At 46.8% G+C, this 19,799-nt stretch overlaps 4 protein-coding genes across 4 annotated transcripts; 1 reads left to right on the forward strand and 3 right to left on the reverse strand.

Annotated features, from left to right (window-relative positions):
• Window positions 1–11,180: 11,180 nt before the first annotated feature.
• On the reverse strand, window positions 11,181–11,609 carry V1508DRAFT_397073 (mitochondrial 54S ribosomal protein mL54; the record flags this gene model as incomplete). Its single annotated transcript, XM_066938132.1, has 2 exons — window positions 11,181–11,431; window positions 11,504–11,609. The coding sequence occupies 2 exons, from the start codon at window positions 11,607–11,609 to the stop codon at window positions 11,181–11,183; spliced, it is 357 nt and encodes a 118-aa protein (XP_066796175.1).
• Window positions 11,610–12,461: 852 nt separating this feature from the next.
• V1508DRAFT_105536 (Alpha/Beta hydrolase protein) lies at window positions 12,462–13,784 on the forward strand. The gene is made up of 2 exons (XM_066935842.1): window positions 12,462–13,115; window positions 13,164–13,784. Exons 1-2 carry the CDS (start codon window positions 12,836–12,838, stop codon window positions 13,763–13,765), a joined length of 882 nt encoding a protein of 293 aa, XP_066796176.1. The 5' UTR covers window positions 12,462–12,835; the 3' UTR covers window positions 13,766–13,784.
• V1508DRAFT_105568 (S-adenosyl-L-methionine-dependent methyltransferase) lies at window positions 13,667–14,980 on the reverse strand. Its single transcript, XM_066935843.1, has one exon. The coding sequence runs from the start codon at window positions 14,851–14,853 to the stop codon at window positions 13,804–13,806; it is 1,050 nt and encodes a 349-aa protein (XP_066796177.1). The 5' UTR covers window positions 14,854–14,980; the 3' UTR covers window positions 13,667–13,803.
• Window positions 14,981–15,106: 126 nt separating this feature from the next.
• V1508DRAFT_353847 (uncharacterized protein) lies at window positions 15,107–19,656 on the reverse strand (the record flags this gene model as incomplete). The annotated part of the gene is made up of 6 exons (XM_066936891.1): window positions 15,107–16,018; window positions 16,069–16,256; window positions 16,301–17,292; window positions 17,686–19,312; window positions 19,359–19,467; window positions 19,531–19,656. The coding sequence occupies 6 exons, from the start codon at window positions 19,654–19,656 to the stop codon at window positions 15,107–15,109; spliced, it is 3,954 nt and encodes a 1,317-aa protein (XP_066796178.1).
• Between the last annotated feature and the right edge of the window lie 143 nt (window positions 19,657–19,799).

A 19,799-nucleotide genomic window follows, 5' to 3' on the forward strand; every position in this document is an offset into this window, starting at 1 on the left:
AAATACTGACTAAAGGATTTATTGTTTTGTACCAACGGGTTATGATTATACTTGGTCGGCTCCAGCCTTATTAAGCGAACTGCACTATGTCAGATCATCAGTTTCTAATATCTTACAATTGACATCGGTTGGCCCAAGCCTTTTCTAAACAGACATATCATCGTATCTAGATGCGGCCGAGACTCAAGACTGCTCGTTGTATATCATGCAGCTGGACCTTAACTACTAGAGACAACCTCCGTGCACTGAATATTTAGCGGCATCCGGCAGCTTTCTGAACATCTAGATTTCTGCTCCAGTCGGACATTGTCGAAGCGTCACATTTAACAAAGGATAGTACGCTGCTTAATACCTTGTTTCCTTAAATGCTACGACAGTCATAAGTACATACATGCTACTGTTTGCGCATATCACAGACTTATAACGTAAAAGCCAGTAGTTAAATCAGCCCTATATTTTTGGGTTTATACCGGCTCCAACGTGGCTCGCCGATCCGGCCTTCGCTCTCTGAAATCCTTTCAATATTCATGCATAGCTAACCAGTGTGGACTGTCGCACATTATTCCAGGGAGACCTTGGTTGGAACATTTGTTCAGACATATATTCGTAAATTTGACACGTGTTGAAGCTAACGCAGGGCATGGCAAACGTCATATACATAATTCTAATGTCTGAGTTGCTTTTGCGATACGGTTTTATATTATATTACATGAACATGTGGGAGACCTCCTTATCTTATGCCAGACCCTCGTTTCCCGCTCCTGTAGCGGTAGCCACTTTAAACGACATCTACGCTTCTGTCTCAGACTTTGATTCAATGATTTCCAACGAGAGGCTCTAAGGAGCGAACATCAATGGCACCCTGCCTGAATGCAATAGCTCACATGTCAACACCCATGCAGATGAAAGCGATTAAGTAACCGAAACACCATATTGGGAGTAGCATTTAACGATAATAAGGACAAAGGATTTGTATGCTAATGTGCGCAGTGAATGCCATCATCCTGTTGCTCGGTGTGGATCTGGTAAAGGATGCGGCTCAGGCAAAGCCAGGTATCTTGGATCCCTCTCGGATTAGTAGGGGACGACTTTAATTCAGCGTATAAACAAAGTTCCCGGTCGTGGATTGTGTGTTCAGCATCTCGGGCCCCGTTTCCGTCACAGTGTAGGGTCACACCGGCTCTGATCGTCGCCTGAAACCACAGCTACGTCTTTTCGCTCCAATTATCTCAGTATTTTCTTCACAGCCATCCAATGCTGTTCTCCATAATTGCTTTGACTGTTGTTGGAAATCGTTGAATCAATGGCTGAGACAGAAGTGGTTGGTTTCAAGTGGAAATTGTGCAGCAATGGAAAAGCGAAGGCTCAGGCACAAAAATGTACATAGGATAAGAAGGGTTCCCGCCTGTTCACGTAACGTAATATAAGATAGATCACTCACTCAGGAAATCCCTCCGAATCATGGCTATAAGCAAATGTCCTTGCTACTGCTCCTAAAGCATTGTCCAAGTCCTGTCTTGTTCACCTAATAACTGATGTTATAGATGCCCCACCTAGTCGCAATGCAACAAGCAGCGTTTTTCTTGCTGCCTATAAGTACACCATCATCTTGAGATGTTTAATATTTCTGCTAGCGATAAAGTCATGAAGAATCACAGTCCGACACCGGATTGTTTAGGATTATTTCTTCTGCCATTTGTTCATACAAGATTCCTCCTTGATATCCACTTGGTTATTTCCATATCGTTCATTGTCGTTGTCGTGAAGGTAAAATTCTGATTGAGCCAAAACGAAGTACTGTCGCAAATCGCAAATGTTTCATAAATAGGAACACCTATCGTCGAGTGAATATGAGCGAGACAACTTGCGTTGTATCGACTTAGAGACTCGTAACCACTGCATCTTGTCTTAACAACCCATTTCGCCAACACTGAGTGGACAAATAGTCTATTAAAGGTCGTAGCAAACAAGATACTATGCTGCTCGATGTTCCACTCACGCTCCATTTATGTCTGATCTACCCTAGCGACGTTCCACGCTTTGGATTGAGCAACTTGTGTCAGTGCAAGTTCTTTTTCCTATTCTGAATCTGAGCCCAGTCGGTTAATTGCATGGACTCCAGCAATATGCTACCCTCCAATCGTTGGCGCGCTTCACCTGTTCATTCCGTATTCAAGGTCCCAAGCATGATTAAATATCTCAGTTCCGGGCATTCATATGACCCTGATGACCCTGAAATCCTCTTCCCGCACAGCTGATTTGTCTTGTATGTTCCTGTAAATTCGGCTACAATGCTTCAGACATCGTTGTGACCTAAATCTCCGCCACAATTTAGAGTGCATTCTCATTAAGCTCTCTTTCATTGAGGTTCATTTAACTTGCTCTAGAGCTGCAATCGTGATTGTCCGTTGTTTGAACATTTCTGAGCTGTCTCCTCTTTGTGTCATTTGTCTTACGGGTTGTGTACCAAGCGAACCCAACTGACGATTCGTATACTTGACATCTATCGCATCCTTTTCTCCTGGTATTAATATTCAAATTGGCAGCATAGCCAACCATAGCACTTTTTATTGCATTTACACCTTTTGCTGTAAACCTTCCCTCTTTTAGTTCTAAGCACCGCGGTTGCCCCAGCTAGACCGAAGTATGAAATATCTGGAACCTGTCCGAACTGCACTTCCTATGCTGTTGTTTCTGGCGCGCTACCGCTGTTTGACGAACCATTCCGGACATGTACCCGCTATTTACTTTTTTCTGCCCAACACGCTTCTGTCACCCTTCCCCCTATCAATATACAATTACAATCGCGACATTTGTGAGATTATATTTTCCGTGTGGGGCCACAGTTCCTGATGCACTATATATATTCGGGGTATGCTTCCAACTTCCGTTGTGTGTAATTGTCCTCCACTATCAGTTCGCAATATGCTCACATCTGCAAAATTTCGCATTGTGTCGAATTCGAAGCACATAACAGGAATGAAAGCCATAGAGTACCACGTACAACCAACAGAACGAATAGGAGAGATCACCATGTACCAATTTACGTGGTCTTGTTTCTTGTAGGCTTAGTAGGCGGTGCGACTTGCGACTTTGCGTCTCTGCAAACTTAACCACTGGCAATATTCGCAATGTTCATCTCGGGCTTTTACAAGTTGTCCTGTTTATATTTCTTTAATCGTTGGCTCTGATATTCTTCCAGCTCCCACACGCACTATTTTCCGGTAAATTCGAACAACCGGTCGTGATCTATTCACGAGTCTTACGTCGTTAACTATGGCGACCGCTGCCGCACCAACAGAAGCATTGGGTCATCCAACGCTGTTGTAATCTTGTTACTATTGTTTATGCATATCTTATGCCGTGAGACAAACTTACTTTCTAGACGAAATTGAAATGAAAATCAATGGCATGCGATCAGAATGCTCACAGTGAAGGTTTTTGAACATCACAAGACTGACAATGGCAGACTTAACCATTTTAAGTCGCGTAATGTCTCCAAGTTTGGTAGTCGGGAAGTCGTTTTACTTGGAGAAATTGTATGTCCGAATACTATCTACAAGTTGCGACGAAAATTCACGTGTCGTGGTGGCGACTATTTGAAGAGCGGACGCTATAAGGATAGTTACCAAGCATGTTTTGCAGGCGTGATCCCTTGCGTCCTATAGCTTCTGGATGCTAATAGGAGCCAGTGGCTACTGGAGACTTCCAGTGTTCAGTGCTTTCTACTGTGCGGTGGGAACTTTGGATAATGTAATGATCCGTAGAAGCCAGCCCACTCAAATTTGTCGTCGCGTTGTTTCTGACCCGCCTTTTACACGTTGCATATTTCACTGGTTCCATAACAATCACATCTATTTGTCCTCGCATGATCCCATCATCCCCCGAACTATTCCCAATTTGGTGTTTCCATTTTTGATCCATTTTCATTTGCATGAGTCGAACTGCTGACAAGCTTAGTCCAAGTCGATTGGTCATTTGGCAAGACATCACATACAGATTCTGTTACAAAAAGTTGATATATGAGACAGTAGTGTAGTAGTCGCAGTAGCGGAGAAGATGGCGGTCTAGGAAATGTTACATAACGCCGGCTCCACGTTCACGTAATATAATATAATACAATACATAACAAACACGGAGCGGACCAAGCATTCAGCCCTAAAGGAAACATTTGTGCGGCTACTCTGAATATTCCACGGAGCAATCTGTCGGTCATTTGCAGAGTCTCTACTATGTAACGTAACAGCCGCTCTGACTTTCGGCGGCAGACAATCACTCAGCAAATGAAGTGAGACTGCCCACACAAACAAGTAGGGTTTGACGCTCCCTCAGAGTCACTCACTCTGTTAGGGCTTGCGAGTTTGTACAAGTTCTTTGCACAGCGAGCGCTACCACCGAGCGGCTCTTGCAAGTTACTGTGCAATTTTATAGGAGGAAATCGGCTCACACTAGCTCTAATAGGAAGTCACTTTAAATAACATCAGCTATATTTGATCTCGTATGATATGACCGACCATATTATAATATAAATCACACCATGCCATCACGACATAACCCACCGCGCAAACGTCACCCAATGATATACCCATTTATATCCACGCCATGGCCAGTAATCTGTACCTTGAAGTCATAAAACCACAATAGCCTGCGACCAGCTAATATTCCACAACGATGGCAGAGCTGACAGATTTATGACAGAAGCACGTTTGAAAAGACCGACGGTATCTATTAGCAGCCAAAGCCAAGCAGTATTAAATGCCTCATGATTTGCTGCACCGTAAAATTAGACTCTAGCAGTCAAGGACAATCCACGCGACGTACTTATGCCAATACTGGTACATCAAACCTCATCATATCGGTATTGAACTAACGGAAAACCACACGGAATATATCGAGAAAAAATCGACTTGAAAAATCCAAAGCAATTCACGCACATCAATCCGGCAATGCACGACGGCCGACCTACAAGTACGCGGGGTCGATTGCTGGTCAGCTCTAGACTAGTAGCGTCAGACTCTCTATAGACGTCACTCACCAAAGACAGCATCGGCACAAGGCAGGGTATCTTCTGGAGGCAACGAACAATGCAAGGCCCAACAGACACAATTCACGGACTTAGATGTACGACTTCCCTTCGAAACAGCACAGGCAGGGCGACAGCGAGCTATACCCATCCCGTCAAGTAGCTCCAGACAAGTGAAAACTGTATAGGCGACGTAAGACGACAAGCATCTTGCAAGCCCACGATGACCCAGCAACAGCAACAGCAACAGCCAGATTCGAGAAAGGTCAGACGGACGAAACAGCTCACGTCTGTGGATGATATCGAGACGGCTTCGAAAGCAGTACCTAAAGCTTTCATCTAAGTCTTCTCAAGTAAGGTCAATATGAGAGCGGGCATGTTTGGAGTTGCGATCTGACCTGGCAAATATACATCTGATTCACCGTAGCTAAAGGGCCAATGGGAGACAGTAATCGATGAGAGCATTTAGTATACTGATCAATATATGTATCAAGTTCGTTGCTAATCGTATGGTGATTAGCATCCGAGAGTAGCGAGACCTAAGGGGACGACAAAGACTCAGGAAAGATGCGGGGAAGGCTCATGGAACATTGCAGAACGCGAAGGGTGGGTGTCACTGAGCCAAAAGTCAAAGGGCTACAAATCGTGTAGCACGATGAATTGGCGAACATTGTTGTTGGGCGAACTCTAGCAAAAATTGTAGTACGAAATGTATCAACGCGTTTCGAAACTGAGTGAGGCTCGCGACATCGACAGCCTAAGACCCTGAATCTCTTATAGAATTCGTACAAAGCGCCCGACTACACATGATACTATCGCTGTCACTGTGACCTACTGCTTCAGTTACGTCCGTCTTCTACCGTTAGCATGTAATTATTGACTGTTGACTCCCGTTTTGCTTCGGTACATGTCTGCTATTTAGGCTGCAGTATGCCTGGTTCATATCATTTATTGGCAAATCTTGGTAATAATAAATGGTTTTGTGGATTACACGATGCACATAGTCATCTGATTATTTATTGTCTGTAGTATTGGGATGCATATTGTGCATAAAATATTCTTCTGTAGTCTGCAGAGGGGCTGGTACGGTATGTGCGAGAAACTGGCAAGAGAGGCTGCGTGATATTGTCGGAATGGCCGTGCTTCAGTGACTCTCTAACCTGGCCCATAACCGTCACTATGTTATAGAGACTCACTGTTCATTGCTTGCAGAGTCACTGACCCTGAGCGACTGGCTCTGTCTGGGATGTTGGGTCAAATTGCTAAGTGTCTCTGAAATTTCGCCAGAGTTTACTAACAGCAAGTGCCTCTCTGTCGTAGATTCAAAGAGTCAGGGCAATTATTTTTCCTATAGAGCAGGCCACAGAATTATGGACACTCAGTAATAAATTATCGCCGTGAGCGCTTCCGGTACTTTCAGATAGGAATAACTGACTGGGCTTTGCAGAATAATTGGCATTGACAAAGAGAACCTTGGATGACGTTGGAGATGATCTGACGATTAAAGAATATCATTTTGATAACAACAAAGAGAGATTCAGATGATTATTATTGTTGCGCACCAAACGACGTCCAGGATGCGTATCAATGCGATGCCTGGTATTCCGAGTCGATCTGGTCTCCGAATTATTCAGCCCGAGATCTGAGAACAAGAGGTGATTGAAAGACTCAGGAAGGCACACGCGGCCTTGGAAGATATAATGCGTCTTGCTTATGAGGTTTTCCGAGCGAATTGCACGGTGGATGATTGATTGCATATTCTTCGTCCTATGCTCAAACGCAAACGAACGGATGACGGGAGAACGAGGCGTTGTCTGTGAGGGGCCAGAGCGTTCGCAACTACGACAAAAGCTTCACTAAGTTTTCGATGTGGTGAGTTCATTGAAAAGGAACTGTCCAGAGCTCAAGAAAGGACCCGCAGCAAAATCGAGCCACGGGAACGAGCTCGAACAAGATAAATCAGGTAAAATGACCCTTTTTGTTCCCTGAAAGTCATTAGAATGCCATCGCAATTGCATCAATCAGGTTCAACGTTGCCGCTTATCGTGTGCAATTCGTTGATGTGATTTATGTTCCAGAAGTTAAGCTAAGTCTAAGTTTAAGGGAATGGTCCACACAGGCTCACATGTGGGTACGAGGGACACCTGATGAAACGTTATGCCATTACAAAAGACGTTGAAGGAAGCCTGAGGGCAGTGATGAATTCTGTCAGGCAAGATGTTGATTGGACGTCCTCGTAAAATTTCACATCACAATGAACCTGTGATATTCAGGAAGTCAAGGGTTAATCAAAAATAGCTACTGTAAGTTGTCCGTATTAATACAATGATTACTGTTAATTATAGAAGTCAAGCCCAGATCAGTGCAAACTGTTCTTCCAGAGCCTTCCACACAGACCGAGCGCTTACTGCACTAATGTGGATTTTCTGATATACAGATTCCATATTAAGGAGTATTGCCGAGAGCGCATTATTATTCTTCTTCAACTGTTCTTCGGTTAAAGCCGATAACGATTCCGTGTACTCGACTGCTTCCGCTAACTGGAAAGCTCGAAGGTGCAGAAGCATACTCTGCTTCCAGGAGAGATAATTCTCTTCTCCATTCAGCTTGGGAAAATCCCCATAATAGTGCTCGACTTTGAAAATAATTATAGAAGTCTTTCTAGATGCCGGACAAACCTGCGTAATATATTTACATCAAATCATATCTCAGCTTGTTCTGTTCATCTCTACTTATCTAACATGTAACGCATACGGAATCATTCTCGCCGCGTCCTGTTTGACTAGATTCCATATCTCGCTGTAGTTAACTAAAAGCTAACCTTTTTGCCACTCCGTGCGGCACGATATTTTCGTAGAGCATTCTTCCCTTGCCCATTCGAGATTCGGAGATACATCAGACACCACACTGCATGGCATGACAGCGCAAGGAAGGACGCGCTGAGCATCTATCTCTTGCTGTCTGTCGAACTCCTGCCTAACTAATTGCCAACCCGTATATGCAATGGACTTTCTCCTGTCACAACGCGTGCTGGAGCGTTGCACTGATAGTTGCGCCTAGCAGTGCCATGAGCTGGAAATCCAAGCGGAATAACACAGACAAGCAATTCCGAACTAAAAATGGACGCGAAGCAACAAGGTAGCATCGAGTCTGATATAATCAACGTCCTTTACATGCGTTCTTAAGAGCATGCCAAAAATCTTGCCTGTCAACGAGCTTTCGGCCAGGGTAATTTTTTATTTCTAACTAGTTGTCTGTAAAAGCATAAGAAAGAGTGCGTATGGACTAATGATGGAACGTGGAAATTGGTAGGGGAATTCGAAAAGTTTAGTTGTTGAAGATTCATGCGTAGGATATTAGTATGAGATTATATATGCATAAAGAATCCGTCACTAACACCTTTTTGTCACTCTAGTTAAGGTGGATCCTATGTAAGAGAAATTAGCTGAATATCTGATTTAAATTGTGGAGCCCTTTATGGCATTGCATTATTGACTGAATTTATCGTGCACTCACTGTGCATATCATTACGTCTTAATGTGGCCCGTCCGTCAAACTCCAAGCAAGTGTAATTCCATCGCCCTACTCTGCGACTTCTCAACTTATCCAGCACCCGCTTAACGAAACAATTTTCGTCAACTCATCTTCATTGCCGTCGACTTCTAACTTTAATCTACCATTTAAATGATCGGCATAGAGTCATAATATTAACGGCTCCTCTTAGATCCCTGATGTAATTAATACCTTAGCAGTCATAATAAAGTTACTTAGATGTCCACCGCGATAGATACGAAAATATTGCTATAAAATTTATAACTGATCTAGAATTTTAGTGAAGGTAACCTTAAGTGCAGACATAGTTTATCCACGGTCTTCTCCAGTTTGCATCATTAGAATACTCTAGTAGTGAACAACCGCAACGGACAGATTTAGTTGTGAGCACTTATGGTCTATGTTTGTTATTGTGTCTTCGCATTTGTGTGAGACATATGACTCTGATTCTGATTCCAACCTTACATATTGAAAACAAAACATAAGAAAATAACGCGGAAACCACAACCAAGCCGCTCAACGACTGGTTCACATTCTTCATGTATATACTTAAGTAGGATGCGCAGCGAATCCAATCTCCATCCAGCTTATCAATATCTACGCTTTGGGATTGCATGATCACGCACCGAGAGAATATTCTCGTGTCTACGAAAGACTCAAGCTACTTGCGTGGATATTGCCTGGAGAGCATTATACTTACTGAAGCCTACTTCCTACCAAATAGTCTTTACCGCAAGGAATCTTGTGGGTTGGCAACTTGCTGCAGCTGTACTGAACCCACTAGAGGGGTTGCGCGTATCATATCTCGCAAACTTACTATGTCGCACGAAGCGTATTACTTGTCTATGTAACATATTCCTTTTGAGACTGCATCCAAAGAGACACCCAATTTGTTTGATATTTAGAATAACAAGAACCCCCTGTCATTCCATAATAATTATGATGGAGGTCTTGAATATAAGGTCAAATAAACACGTCTTGGACTGACGCTAACGACGAAATAATGGACTGACGCTAATTTCGTCGTCAGCGTCAGGCCCTGTCCAATCGGGTAAATATGACCTCTGGGACAGCAAGAATCTGCTGCCCAGATCTGGCTCAGCTACAACTGTCACACTAGGGTTGGGACATAATGAAGTTTGCAAGTAAATGATACTAGGGAATGTGGTTAGGGAACAAGAGAGTTGAAAAATTGAATTGGTGTCTGACCTGTACATACATATACACATACTAGAATGAGAGGGACGAGATCGATAGGCGTAGTGCGTGGATGAGCAAAGACGCCGACGGCATTGTGGACGAAGACATGCATCCAGGAAGATTACCAGACTAGTTAGTGAAATTAATCTTAAAAATCGGAAGGGACATCGAGCAATCTCCATCTAGTTTTTGAAAAAAAGAGCTTATTGGTGCTGGAAACTACTGTAACAACTAGTTAGAGAGCCTGGCAATCATGCTAATAAGTTGCGTTAATCCATAAACCAAAGCCCTGCGTCGATCGCCCTCAGGCAAGTTGAATGTGTCTAAAGTCTGTTTGATATATGTCGTCTGAACAGTACTATGTAAAATTGCAATTGAATTTACGTTATGCCAAAATTAGGTAAGTGGTCTACAGACTTAAAGTATTTTGACGTTAAGCTAACTAAATTAACTAAGTTGACATGTATCCCAAATGAAAACTAGCGGCCCGACATAAGCCTTGACAGCTCCATTTCAACAACGAGTGGCATGCAGGGGTCGCCTCAGCTTCGGTTGAGCCTGCAAACAGCAGAATGGTCGTGACGTATCAGCGCCGGTTCCATGTACATTTCCTCCTTGAAGAGTTGTACCCCTTGCCAACATGAGTGCTGTCTAACTATCACTGTAGCCGCCAGGATCTTATCTGCATTCGAAAATGATGTTTTGGAAAGAAGACCAATAAGCCACCCCGCATGATGCACCTGATATTATATTTTCGGAGAGGGCTATGCATGGCTCAGCTTCATCACTCTACAAAATAGGCCGCGAGTAAGCCGAGCATTCTCATGTGACAGAGAAGGAGATAATGAAGGATATCAGAACTTTATATCTCTAAATGTCATCTCGGAAAGATAATATCTTTCTAGAAAGATCGGAGTGCTCAGAATAGTAATGAGAAGATTCATTAGCAACTTATAACCTTTAACGGAATGCTTGGAACACAGATGGACTTCCTTTCACCGTGCACATAAAATCCTTCAGGCCCTGTTGCATCGGTCCGCATAGAGCAATATACGCCTAAGAGTATCTTTGTCAAATCAGCACAGTGCTCAATCGATATCATAGCATGCAATATCACTGCTAATAAATGCGCGAGCCCTGCGAAACAAGACCTAGATCAAGCCAATGATAATATCAATTACACCAATATATGTACACCATCTAAGAAGGACGAGGCCATATCACAACCCGGCTAACCGAATCACCTGTCCCGTAAACAGCAACCGGTATTAATATTAACCTCGAACCTGAGACATGCAAGGTTCCATCTTTTAAATTGCACTAAATATCGCACCTCCAATCCCGTATCTTTCGGTATCGTTGGCCCAACTGCCTGGACACAAGCGGTTCAAGTTGGTCGTCTGATTCACCGCATGCTCTTCAAGAAATTACCCTGCTTAATTTTCTCACGATTCTTTTTCCTCCATTCTTTCCTCGCTTTCTTTTCCGGATCAGCATCTAGTTTCCGCTTCTGCGCCTCGTCATCCAATAACTCCCATAACCAATGCGGATACTCATTGTCGGGGAGCGCCTCGGGATCTTGACCACTCTTCAAGATATTGCAACCGCGCAGACGCGTTCCAGCCGGCGCTGAAGATAGCTCTGTTTCATCTCGGGCTATAATAATCATTAGCTTCGTTCCTGTACCTATCTGAAAGACGACTTTGCGTGCGATGACGTGTTACATACCGAGTGCTGGATAAGCTAGGAAAGAGCAGCAGGGACGTGTTGAGAACGACCGCGCCCACCGGATTATATTCCGTGTACAAGTCGGGATCATTAACTGCCTTACCATGCTGCTATACATATGTCGAGAAGGTGCAAGGATGCAGAACGGCATGTCAAAATTACCAGAAATACTAATCAATGGCCGATGAGGCGACCACGTGCCACGATGCAATAACTATAAAAAAATCTGCAAGCATATGTGGCAAATATCGTAGGGAGTTACAGCTGTATCTGCGTACACATTTGACCATTACTGTTACACTTCCGCAGAGCGAAAAGAATTTTCTGTTATTTCGTGTGATATCATTTCCTACGGAACATAGCACTCGCCGTATGCTTGCAAGCTCGCTTAGTTGATCGAACAGTTCGAATTGGGGTATGTTTTCTTATTTCTCTACTGGGAATATATGGACGAATAGTGTGCTTGTGATGAAAAGCTATTATCTACTACTACTGTGGAACTAAGGTTATGACGTTTACTCACCAAGATCTCTGAGGCTTGCCGTTCGTCCAGTTGGGAATTATTTATTTTGTCAAAAATAGATACTAAATGAATGTACTAGGTACGCTGAGAATTAACACTTAAAGCGAGGCAGAAGCTGCACGAAGGAATTTTTTATTTGCGACGAAATTATACAATTTCACAAGTCCAATCAACGGTACAATTGTGATGTATGTGTGACATCAAGCATAGTAGATTGGACTTCCAGCGGTCGCCTGGAAACAATTTGTAGCGTTCGCATATTGTGTGTTCTGGCCCCGAACACACCTGTTGGTGACGTGAAGGTCGTCAGTCCGCCGGGACGCATCCGCAGCTCAATGGTAAACATGAACGCGCCGTAATTTACATAAACAGCACATTACGTGCACAGGTTCTAGTAACGGATATGTCTCCGTAAGAATAAGTGCGGTAACATACAACTGGTACAAGACCGTAACGCCGAAAAATTCTACCCTTCTTCGTTTCCATTGGGTTAGGGATGAGGTACATCTATTTCGACGAGCTCATACGTACTGATAAGATGGGCATGGAATATTCCAAGCATATTTGCGCATGAACGACATCTTCTGAATTTTATTTGTATATAATATTTGTGTACTGCCAATATTTGTGGAATGGCTGATGATGTGCTGTCGATGACGTCGATAACGTCATAGATGAAGATCGATCATGTCCAGTACTAGACCGTAGGCCAGACCCCGGGCAGGTGATTGGACTGCCAATTTCTACGGTGATTAACTATTCTCTCGATTCTCCACCACCACACACCGACATCTCGAAGACTAAACAAAATGGCCACTCCAGCATTCCAATTCACCACAAAAGCAGCTATCGCGACATTTGGCGGCACACTTCTCAAGCTCACACACGAGTCCGCCGTGCTCGGCTGCCCAATGGCCCTCAACGTGTTCTTCCCGCCGGGAGCGTTTGGTCGGTCGACGCCCAAGGTCCCAGTACTCTGGTATCTCGCGGGTCTGACCTGCTCCGGCGACAATGGTGCCGAGAAAGGCTTCTTTAATTATTGGGCGGCCAAATATGGTATCGCGGTTGTTTACCCCGACACTTCTCCTCGTACGGCTGATGTATAATGTATTGTAATCCAGGCGCTAACAATCATAGGTGGCTCGAACCATCCTGGAGAGCACGATGCGTATGACTTTGGCTCCGCTGCCGGGTTCTACCTGGATGCGACCAAGGAGCCGTGGTCGCAGAACTACAAAATGGAGACATACATCACGTCGGAGCTGCCGGCCGCTTTGTACTCGTATTTCATTGTGCTCGACAACAGCCGCGTGTCGCTTATGGGTCACTCCATGGGCGGCCACGGGGCGCTCACACTCTTCTTCAAGCACCCGGGCAAGTACAAGTCGACGTCCGCGTTCGCCCCAATCGTCAACCCGTCCAAGTGCCCGTGGGGGGAAAAGGCCTTCTCCGGTTATCTCGCGTCCAAGGAAGAGTGGGCCAGGCACGATGCGACTGAACTGATTAAGGCTTACAGCGGGTCTGACTTGGATATCTTCATCTCGTGTGGTCTTTCGGATGAATTTTTGTTAAGCGGCCAACTCCTAATTGACAGTTTTGTCGCCGCTGCCAAAGAGGCCGGCCGTGAGAGCCAGATAACGGTGAAGTACGCGCCTGACTACGACCACTCGTACTACTACGTCAGTTCGCTTGCGCAGGAGCATGTTGAGCATGCCGCGAAGCATCTTGGTGTTTTGTAAATAAGTATTCCATTGCTACATGAACAATATAATAAATATTATCGCTCCAACTGGCCGGCATTATCTCTTCTCGTCTTTTGCAATTTCTTTCTAAATACTGCTACAAACCCACCGCCGACGATTCTCTCGCCGACTAGTGGTCTGCAAACCCACTTTTCTTGACTCTCGCTGCCCCCTTCTTCTTTTCGATCTGGGGAGTTGCGGAGAACAGCACGTCTGAGGTCCCACTCGCGCATGCTGCCACCCATACCAGGCAGGAGCTCGACAACTTTGCACATGGACAGTTGGATATTTTTCGCTCGTACGGCTTCGATAACATCCACTATTTGAGTGATTGACGGGGCGAACACAACAAGGGGACAGTCGGTCTTTAGACAGCGAGCAACGACTTCGACCTCGAGCTCGGGTGACGGCAGATCCAAAAAAGCGCCGCTGAGGAACGCTGTGTGAGAATCGCCGTGATCCGTTATGGATTTGAGTCTGGATTGGAGGTACTCTGATGGTGTAGAAGGCGCATGGAAGTCGACATCGGCCGCGTAAAGTCCGCGTCTGAACTCTCGCACGTTCTTGACGCCATATGTAGCGTGGTCTTTGTTACGGTCGACAGAATGAAGAACGGCCTTACGAGGCGCGTTCTTGTCTAGATTCGCATTTGCAGCGTGGATGATGCGCGCGATTGCGAGGGTGAGAGAGCCGTGGCCGGTGCCGGCTTCGAGGAACTCGAAGACAGTGTGCTCCCTCTCGTCGATGTGGATGTCGGCTAGGGCGACGGTGGCAGCGGCGTCAAATGCGTAGATTGGCGTAGTTTTGCGCTTGCGGAAGTTAACAAACTCCTCCAGTGTCGGAAACGTGACCACGAACGTCGCGCCGGCGGTGTGCGACTTGACGAGAGTCCGAGGGTGGGCGTTGAGAATGGCCGTGTGCCGGACCTCGCCCCTGTGGGTGCATACGCTTGGCGGCTTGTCTTCTGTATCCGTTGGTAGACGCAGTGGCCCACTTAGAATAGCCAGCGACGGCCGAAGCACATCCCGGAGCAACACAACGTCTCCGGGGCGGAACACGTTCGCTGCCGCGCTGGCGCATCGCATGATGCCGTTGAAATTTGCAAATATAAATCTCAGAGGATTAACTTATTCCCATTACAATTTTTATGCCTCCCCTGCATATCCGTCAATCGTATGCCATTTGCAGCCACAACCGCCACATTTGTCGGTAGCTAAAAATATTAGCATCAACTTTGGCTGACTGCCCTTGCATACTGGACATAGATTGATCTAACTGCACATTAATGTCACAGCAAATCAATAAAATCATGACTAAATATAGTATACTACATTGACGCTACGCCTTCACTTTGCCACTCTCAACCAGCACCTGGAAGTCAAGTCTAGCGTCCAGCTCCTCTTTCGTGCCGAGCTCAACACGCTTCCACGTCGATATTTCGTGCTTGTCCGCATCAACCTCGAAGAATCGTAGCCGCCGGATAAACCCCCCGTATCCACCATATCCTCCTAATCCGGCCCCCCCAGCGTGGCACAGCCAAATCGCGTGCTCGACATCGTTGCCAGCGTTTCGCCGAGCAAGCCGCTGCATGTTCCCGTCCGCTGTTTGCAAAGGCAGATCTCTATCAATTAACCCTGACTGGACGTAGTTCCTATCTATCATGCAAAAGTCGTTCACATGATCATGCCCGACAGACACCACACTCACTCCGACCTCCTCCAACACGGACCGCGCACCAGTGTTGTACTTTGGAGCCGTCGACGGCTCCCGGTATTGGCCCACCCACCTGTTGCTCGTATTCCGATACTCGGTCAGCGGAATGTGGAAAAAAGCCATCGACAGGTGCTTATTGCCGTTACCCTCCGAGGTGTCGCCTGAGCCTGTGTAGTGAGATGTATACTGCTGCCTCAGCGGTGTCAGCTGTTCGTAGCTCGCCACTAGAAACTCCAGTTGACTCTCGTCTATCCAGTTATAGCCGGGCAACTGTTTGGGGTTCGGCGAGTACTTGTGCGTGTCCAAAAAATACAAAGACATCGCCGTGTGGTCTTTTTCCTTTGCGAGCACATTCAGATGGTAATTGCCCACCCCTTTCGCAAACTCTGGGCCAGCCTGTGAGAGCGAGTACGGTAGATGCGACGCAATCGTCATCAGCTGCTCGCGCGACAGATTGCTTTCGTCATCGTGGTTGCCAAATGTTATGGCAAATGGAATTGTCCGTTGAATGAATGGCGCAACTGACTTTAAAAACGCCTATGTGAGTTCATTAGTGCTAGCTCGCAAGTACAACAGACAATACATACGGTCTGCGCATCAGGAGCAGCGTCGCCAAATATTTGGTCCCCTGTCAAAACCGCGAGGTCCGGTTTTTCCTCGTCCAATAACCTATTAACAAAAGCGAGCGTCCGAGGATCGGCCTCACATGCGTCTGCTGTCTCTGGTGGCCACGCGTCCATGCATTTTCCAACACCAGTAGAGAAATGCAAATCTGCTGGAGTTAGTAATTATCAACAAACGCCCAGCCATTCGACTCACCAGCAACCTGAACTATTTTAAACCGGTTCTCATTATTCAGGATCAATTTGACGACAGGCAGATCCTGCTTGCCACCTAATCGAATCGTGATCCGTGGATGCGCGTTACCACCTACGGCGAGAGAATTATGTCGGTCACCCTTGAGCGACCATCCGAACCGCGGATCGACAGCGTCGACACCGTACAACACATCGAGGTCGGACACTGTAAAATCAGTCGGCTTGCCGAATTTAAGCCACAGATTGTGGGATCGACGGACCCATTTGCCTTTGTTGTCGACCTGTAGCTCCTCCGGGGCATCGTCTTCGAGCTCGGCATCCCTCTTGCCTGCCCTGTCCACAACCTTCTCGACGTCGCCTTCCACTTGTTCGCCCACGTTCACAATCTTAACGTGGTTGTTATTCTTTTTCTTTGTACTGTCAATAGTGGTCAGCTCAGGCGATTCCTGGCCGATGTGGACGTCGAGCACGACGAGTATGTCGTCGCCCTCGCCCACGATTTCCTGTTTCGGCACATCCTTAACAAACACATATGCGCGCGATATCCACGACCTGCGCAGACCTAAGTCCTTGTCGAGACGTCTGTAGCCGTCGATCTGGCACCACCATGGACTGAATGGCTTCGAGACCAGCGGACAGACCTTGATTTTGATGTCGGCTATTAGTGAGTCAGGCAGACCAGCATGGAATCTGTCTTCCTGAGGAGTAGTCCACACATTTGCGGCAGACGAGAAATATTCGGCGGTACTGGAGAGTGTCGCTCCGGAACGGTTTCCAAGAAGCAGGACGAGGCAGACGGCAAACCCGAAGACCAAGAAGATGCGTGACCGCAGAAGTCGTCTAATGAGCACGAACACACGGGCAACCATGCCGCGCACGACCAGTGACGGCGACAGCAGCTGATGTTGGTGCTGAGGCTGGTGCTGAGGCTGGAGCTGATGTAGTTGTCGAAATTGAATGTTTGCGTGCTGGTTACGGCGACGGGATGCCACTCTGATCAACGCTTCAGTAGATTTTAGTTGTAGCAATATGAAAGGGTAGTGGTAAGTGTAGTTGTAACAATTTAGTGTATGAACGTATATACGTATTGCATACACATACACAGTCGGAATGAACAGTAGTGGGCGTTGGCGGAGTGCTGCTTCTATTGCTGCTTCTACTTGTTGAACTGCTTCATGCCGTGCAGCCGCTGTTGACATTCGATTTCAGTGTGGGCGGTGGGCTCGGCCACAGACTTGATTGTCCTCTTCGGGCACTCGACGAGCCGCACCAACCCACAACCTATTCACAGGCGCAAATAAAATATTGTCTATACATACAACAATCAATTTATAGGTATGTACACAAGCAAACAGACACTATTTGCGACGAACTTCCCCAATCAACATCGGCGCCACCCGCTTCTTCTTCGCGTCTCCACTCGCCTCCATCCCGGCCGCGCGCTTCACCGCACTTGATGATTGGGAAGACGACACCACCACCTCGTTAGAGATTGCCATAGCCGGCACCGGACTAATAATCGGCCTCAGCTTCTGCTCTTCCTCTACAGTCTGCTCCTCACTTCCGTCCTCCGCCGCCGGTGTCGGTAAGTACGACCCGACTTCCAAGCTCATTTCATCCTCATACGGTTCCCCGAGCTCGCACTTTTCAAACACAACAACTGAACAAAACCCGTCTGTTGACGTCATAAACAGCACCTGCCCATCAACACTCCATGTCAGGTCCGTGAATGTGGCGTAATGTAGATTCGACAACACACACAGTGGCGACGTCTGCTGTGTGTCGTATACTAACACAGAGTCTTGCGTCGCAATTGCATAGATCACGCGGTACGGCAAGACAAAGGCCTGTTGTTTTCCCGAACTTGCTGTTGGCGTCGTACTCGGAATCGACTTCGGCGGAGTAGGTAGTGGGTCGTGCGGATCCTGCGATTCAGACAGCGCCGGAATTGACAGTCCATCCGCTGCAGACGTGTCAATGGTAATATGTCGCGTCTCCATTTTCGCCTGCCTGAGCTTGTACTTCACAGGTGAACATTTCACAACTATCGCCGGCTTCTTCAGTGATGGCAGATGTGCCACCGGTGGTTTGTTCAGCCCCGCGCGGGTATAAATATATACGGTATTCGTCGTCTCCTCAAGCCCGGATGGCGTAGAGTATTTGAACTGCCCCGCAGGGGTAAGCAGCAGACTTCCGTCTGGCGTGAAAGTAAGACGCCGAAAAAAAGATGTAAGTCCCTCATTGTGATATAGCTGCGCCATTCTGTAACTTAGCTTTGGCGAATCGAATTGCCGCACCGCAGGTAGTGGCATTGCCGGCGACGGCGAGGGTGATCTGCGAACTTGTGGAGAGTTGCCAAACGATGACCGTCGCGAGTGCGTTGAGAGCGGTGGGGGATTCATTGGCAGCGATATTGATGATGGCGTACCTGGTGTCGATGCAGTAGGCGATTCTAAGCTCTGTGACGACGTCGCCCCGGCCGCGCTCGCTGGTGGCGGAGGTGGTGCTAAAGCGCTCGCCGCTGAACCCACAGGTGACGGAGCAGCAGCAGGCTCAACGTCAATCGCATGCTTCATATTTGGAACTTCAGTTCGTGAAATTTTGTGATGAGTGTTGAGCACAAACTGCCCTTCCTTTGTCTTCACTTTATAGATATGTACGCTTCTATCGGAGCTCTGAGTCGCAATGTACTCATTCAGCGGATCCCACGCCACCCCTTGCACGTAATGACTATGCTCTGCAATCTGCCGCACACATAATCCCGTGCTTGCCAAATATATTCGAGCGACGTTGTCCATCGAGCCGGCAATTAGGTATTGCGAATCCGGCGACCACGCCAGATCGTAGATCTCGGCCATCGACGACCGACACAAATGTTTTATCCGCCATGTTTCCCGGTCAGCCGCACTCTCCTCCGGATCGTCTCCAAACGATCGCCGGCGGTCCTCGCCATCTGGGACCAGAGCCCAAAGGATCACATTGCCGTCATCGCCCGCCGATGCCAGTATCTCGCCTGTCTTCGTCAGCCCTCATTCGCCCAGCCGGAAAATGCAACACACCGTTATAGTCAAACCGCACGACATTAACGGCCTGCGTATGCTTCGTCAACGTCGACATGTATGTGACTGTTGGAAACGGACCAGTATCCGTGAGTTCTACCCTCCAGATCTGTGATGCCCCGTCAATATCCCAAGAATACCTTTCCGATTATTGCACAAGTCCATAACATACTCTCACATTATTATCACCGCCCGCGGTCGCAAGCCGACCTTTACCAGCACGCGTCGGTTGAAAGTGGGCGCTGTAAATGGGCTGGTTGTCGGTATGCCAATGCAGTGTTAGCGCGTGTGCCTTCATCTTTCTCGCAATTGGCGTTCAGTAAGCCCGAAATGTTCTCAGTCAGTCGAGAGAATCGCAATGCTAATATAAGACACGTAACTAAAAAGTCCCTATTTGAGTGGGTGTAAGAGTTCCGTTGCATAAACGATGGCGGCAGACAA

Source organism: Lipomyces doorenjongii, assembly GCF_038497915.1.
Source record: "Lipomyces doorenjongii strain NRRL Y-27504 unplaced genomic scaffold V1508scaffold_20, whole genome shotgun sequence".
Taxonomy (NCBI): domain Eukaryota; kingdom Fungi; phylum Ascomycota; class Lipomycetes; order Lipomycetales; family Lipomycetaceae; genus Lipomyces; species Lipomyces doorenjongii.

Coding starts and splice junctions, on each gene's coding strand:
- V1508DRAFT_105568 (XM_066935843.1), bottom strand. CDS start 14,853: ATGCGATGCGCCAGCGCGGCAGCGAACGTGTTCCGCCCCGGAGACGTT.
- V1508DRAFT_105536 (XM_066935842.1), top strand. CDS start 12,836: ATGGCCACTCCAGCATTCCAATTCACCACAAAAGCAGCTATCGCGACA. Junction 13,116..13,163: donor TTACCCCGACACTTCTCCTC/GTACGGCTGATG, acceptor TAACAATCATAG/GTGGCTCGAACCATCCTGGA.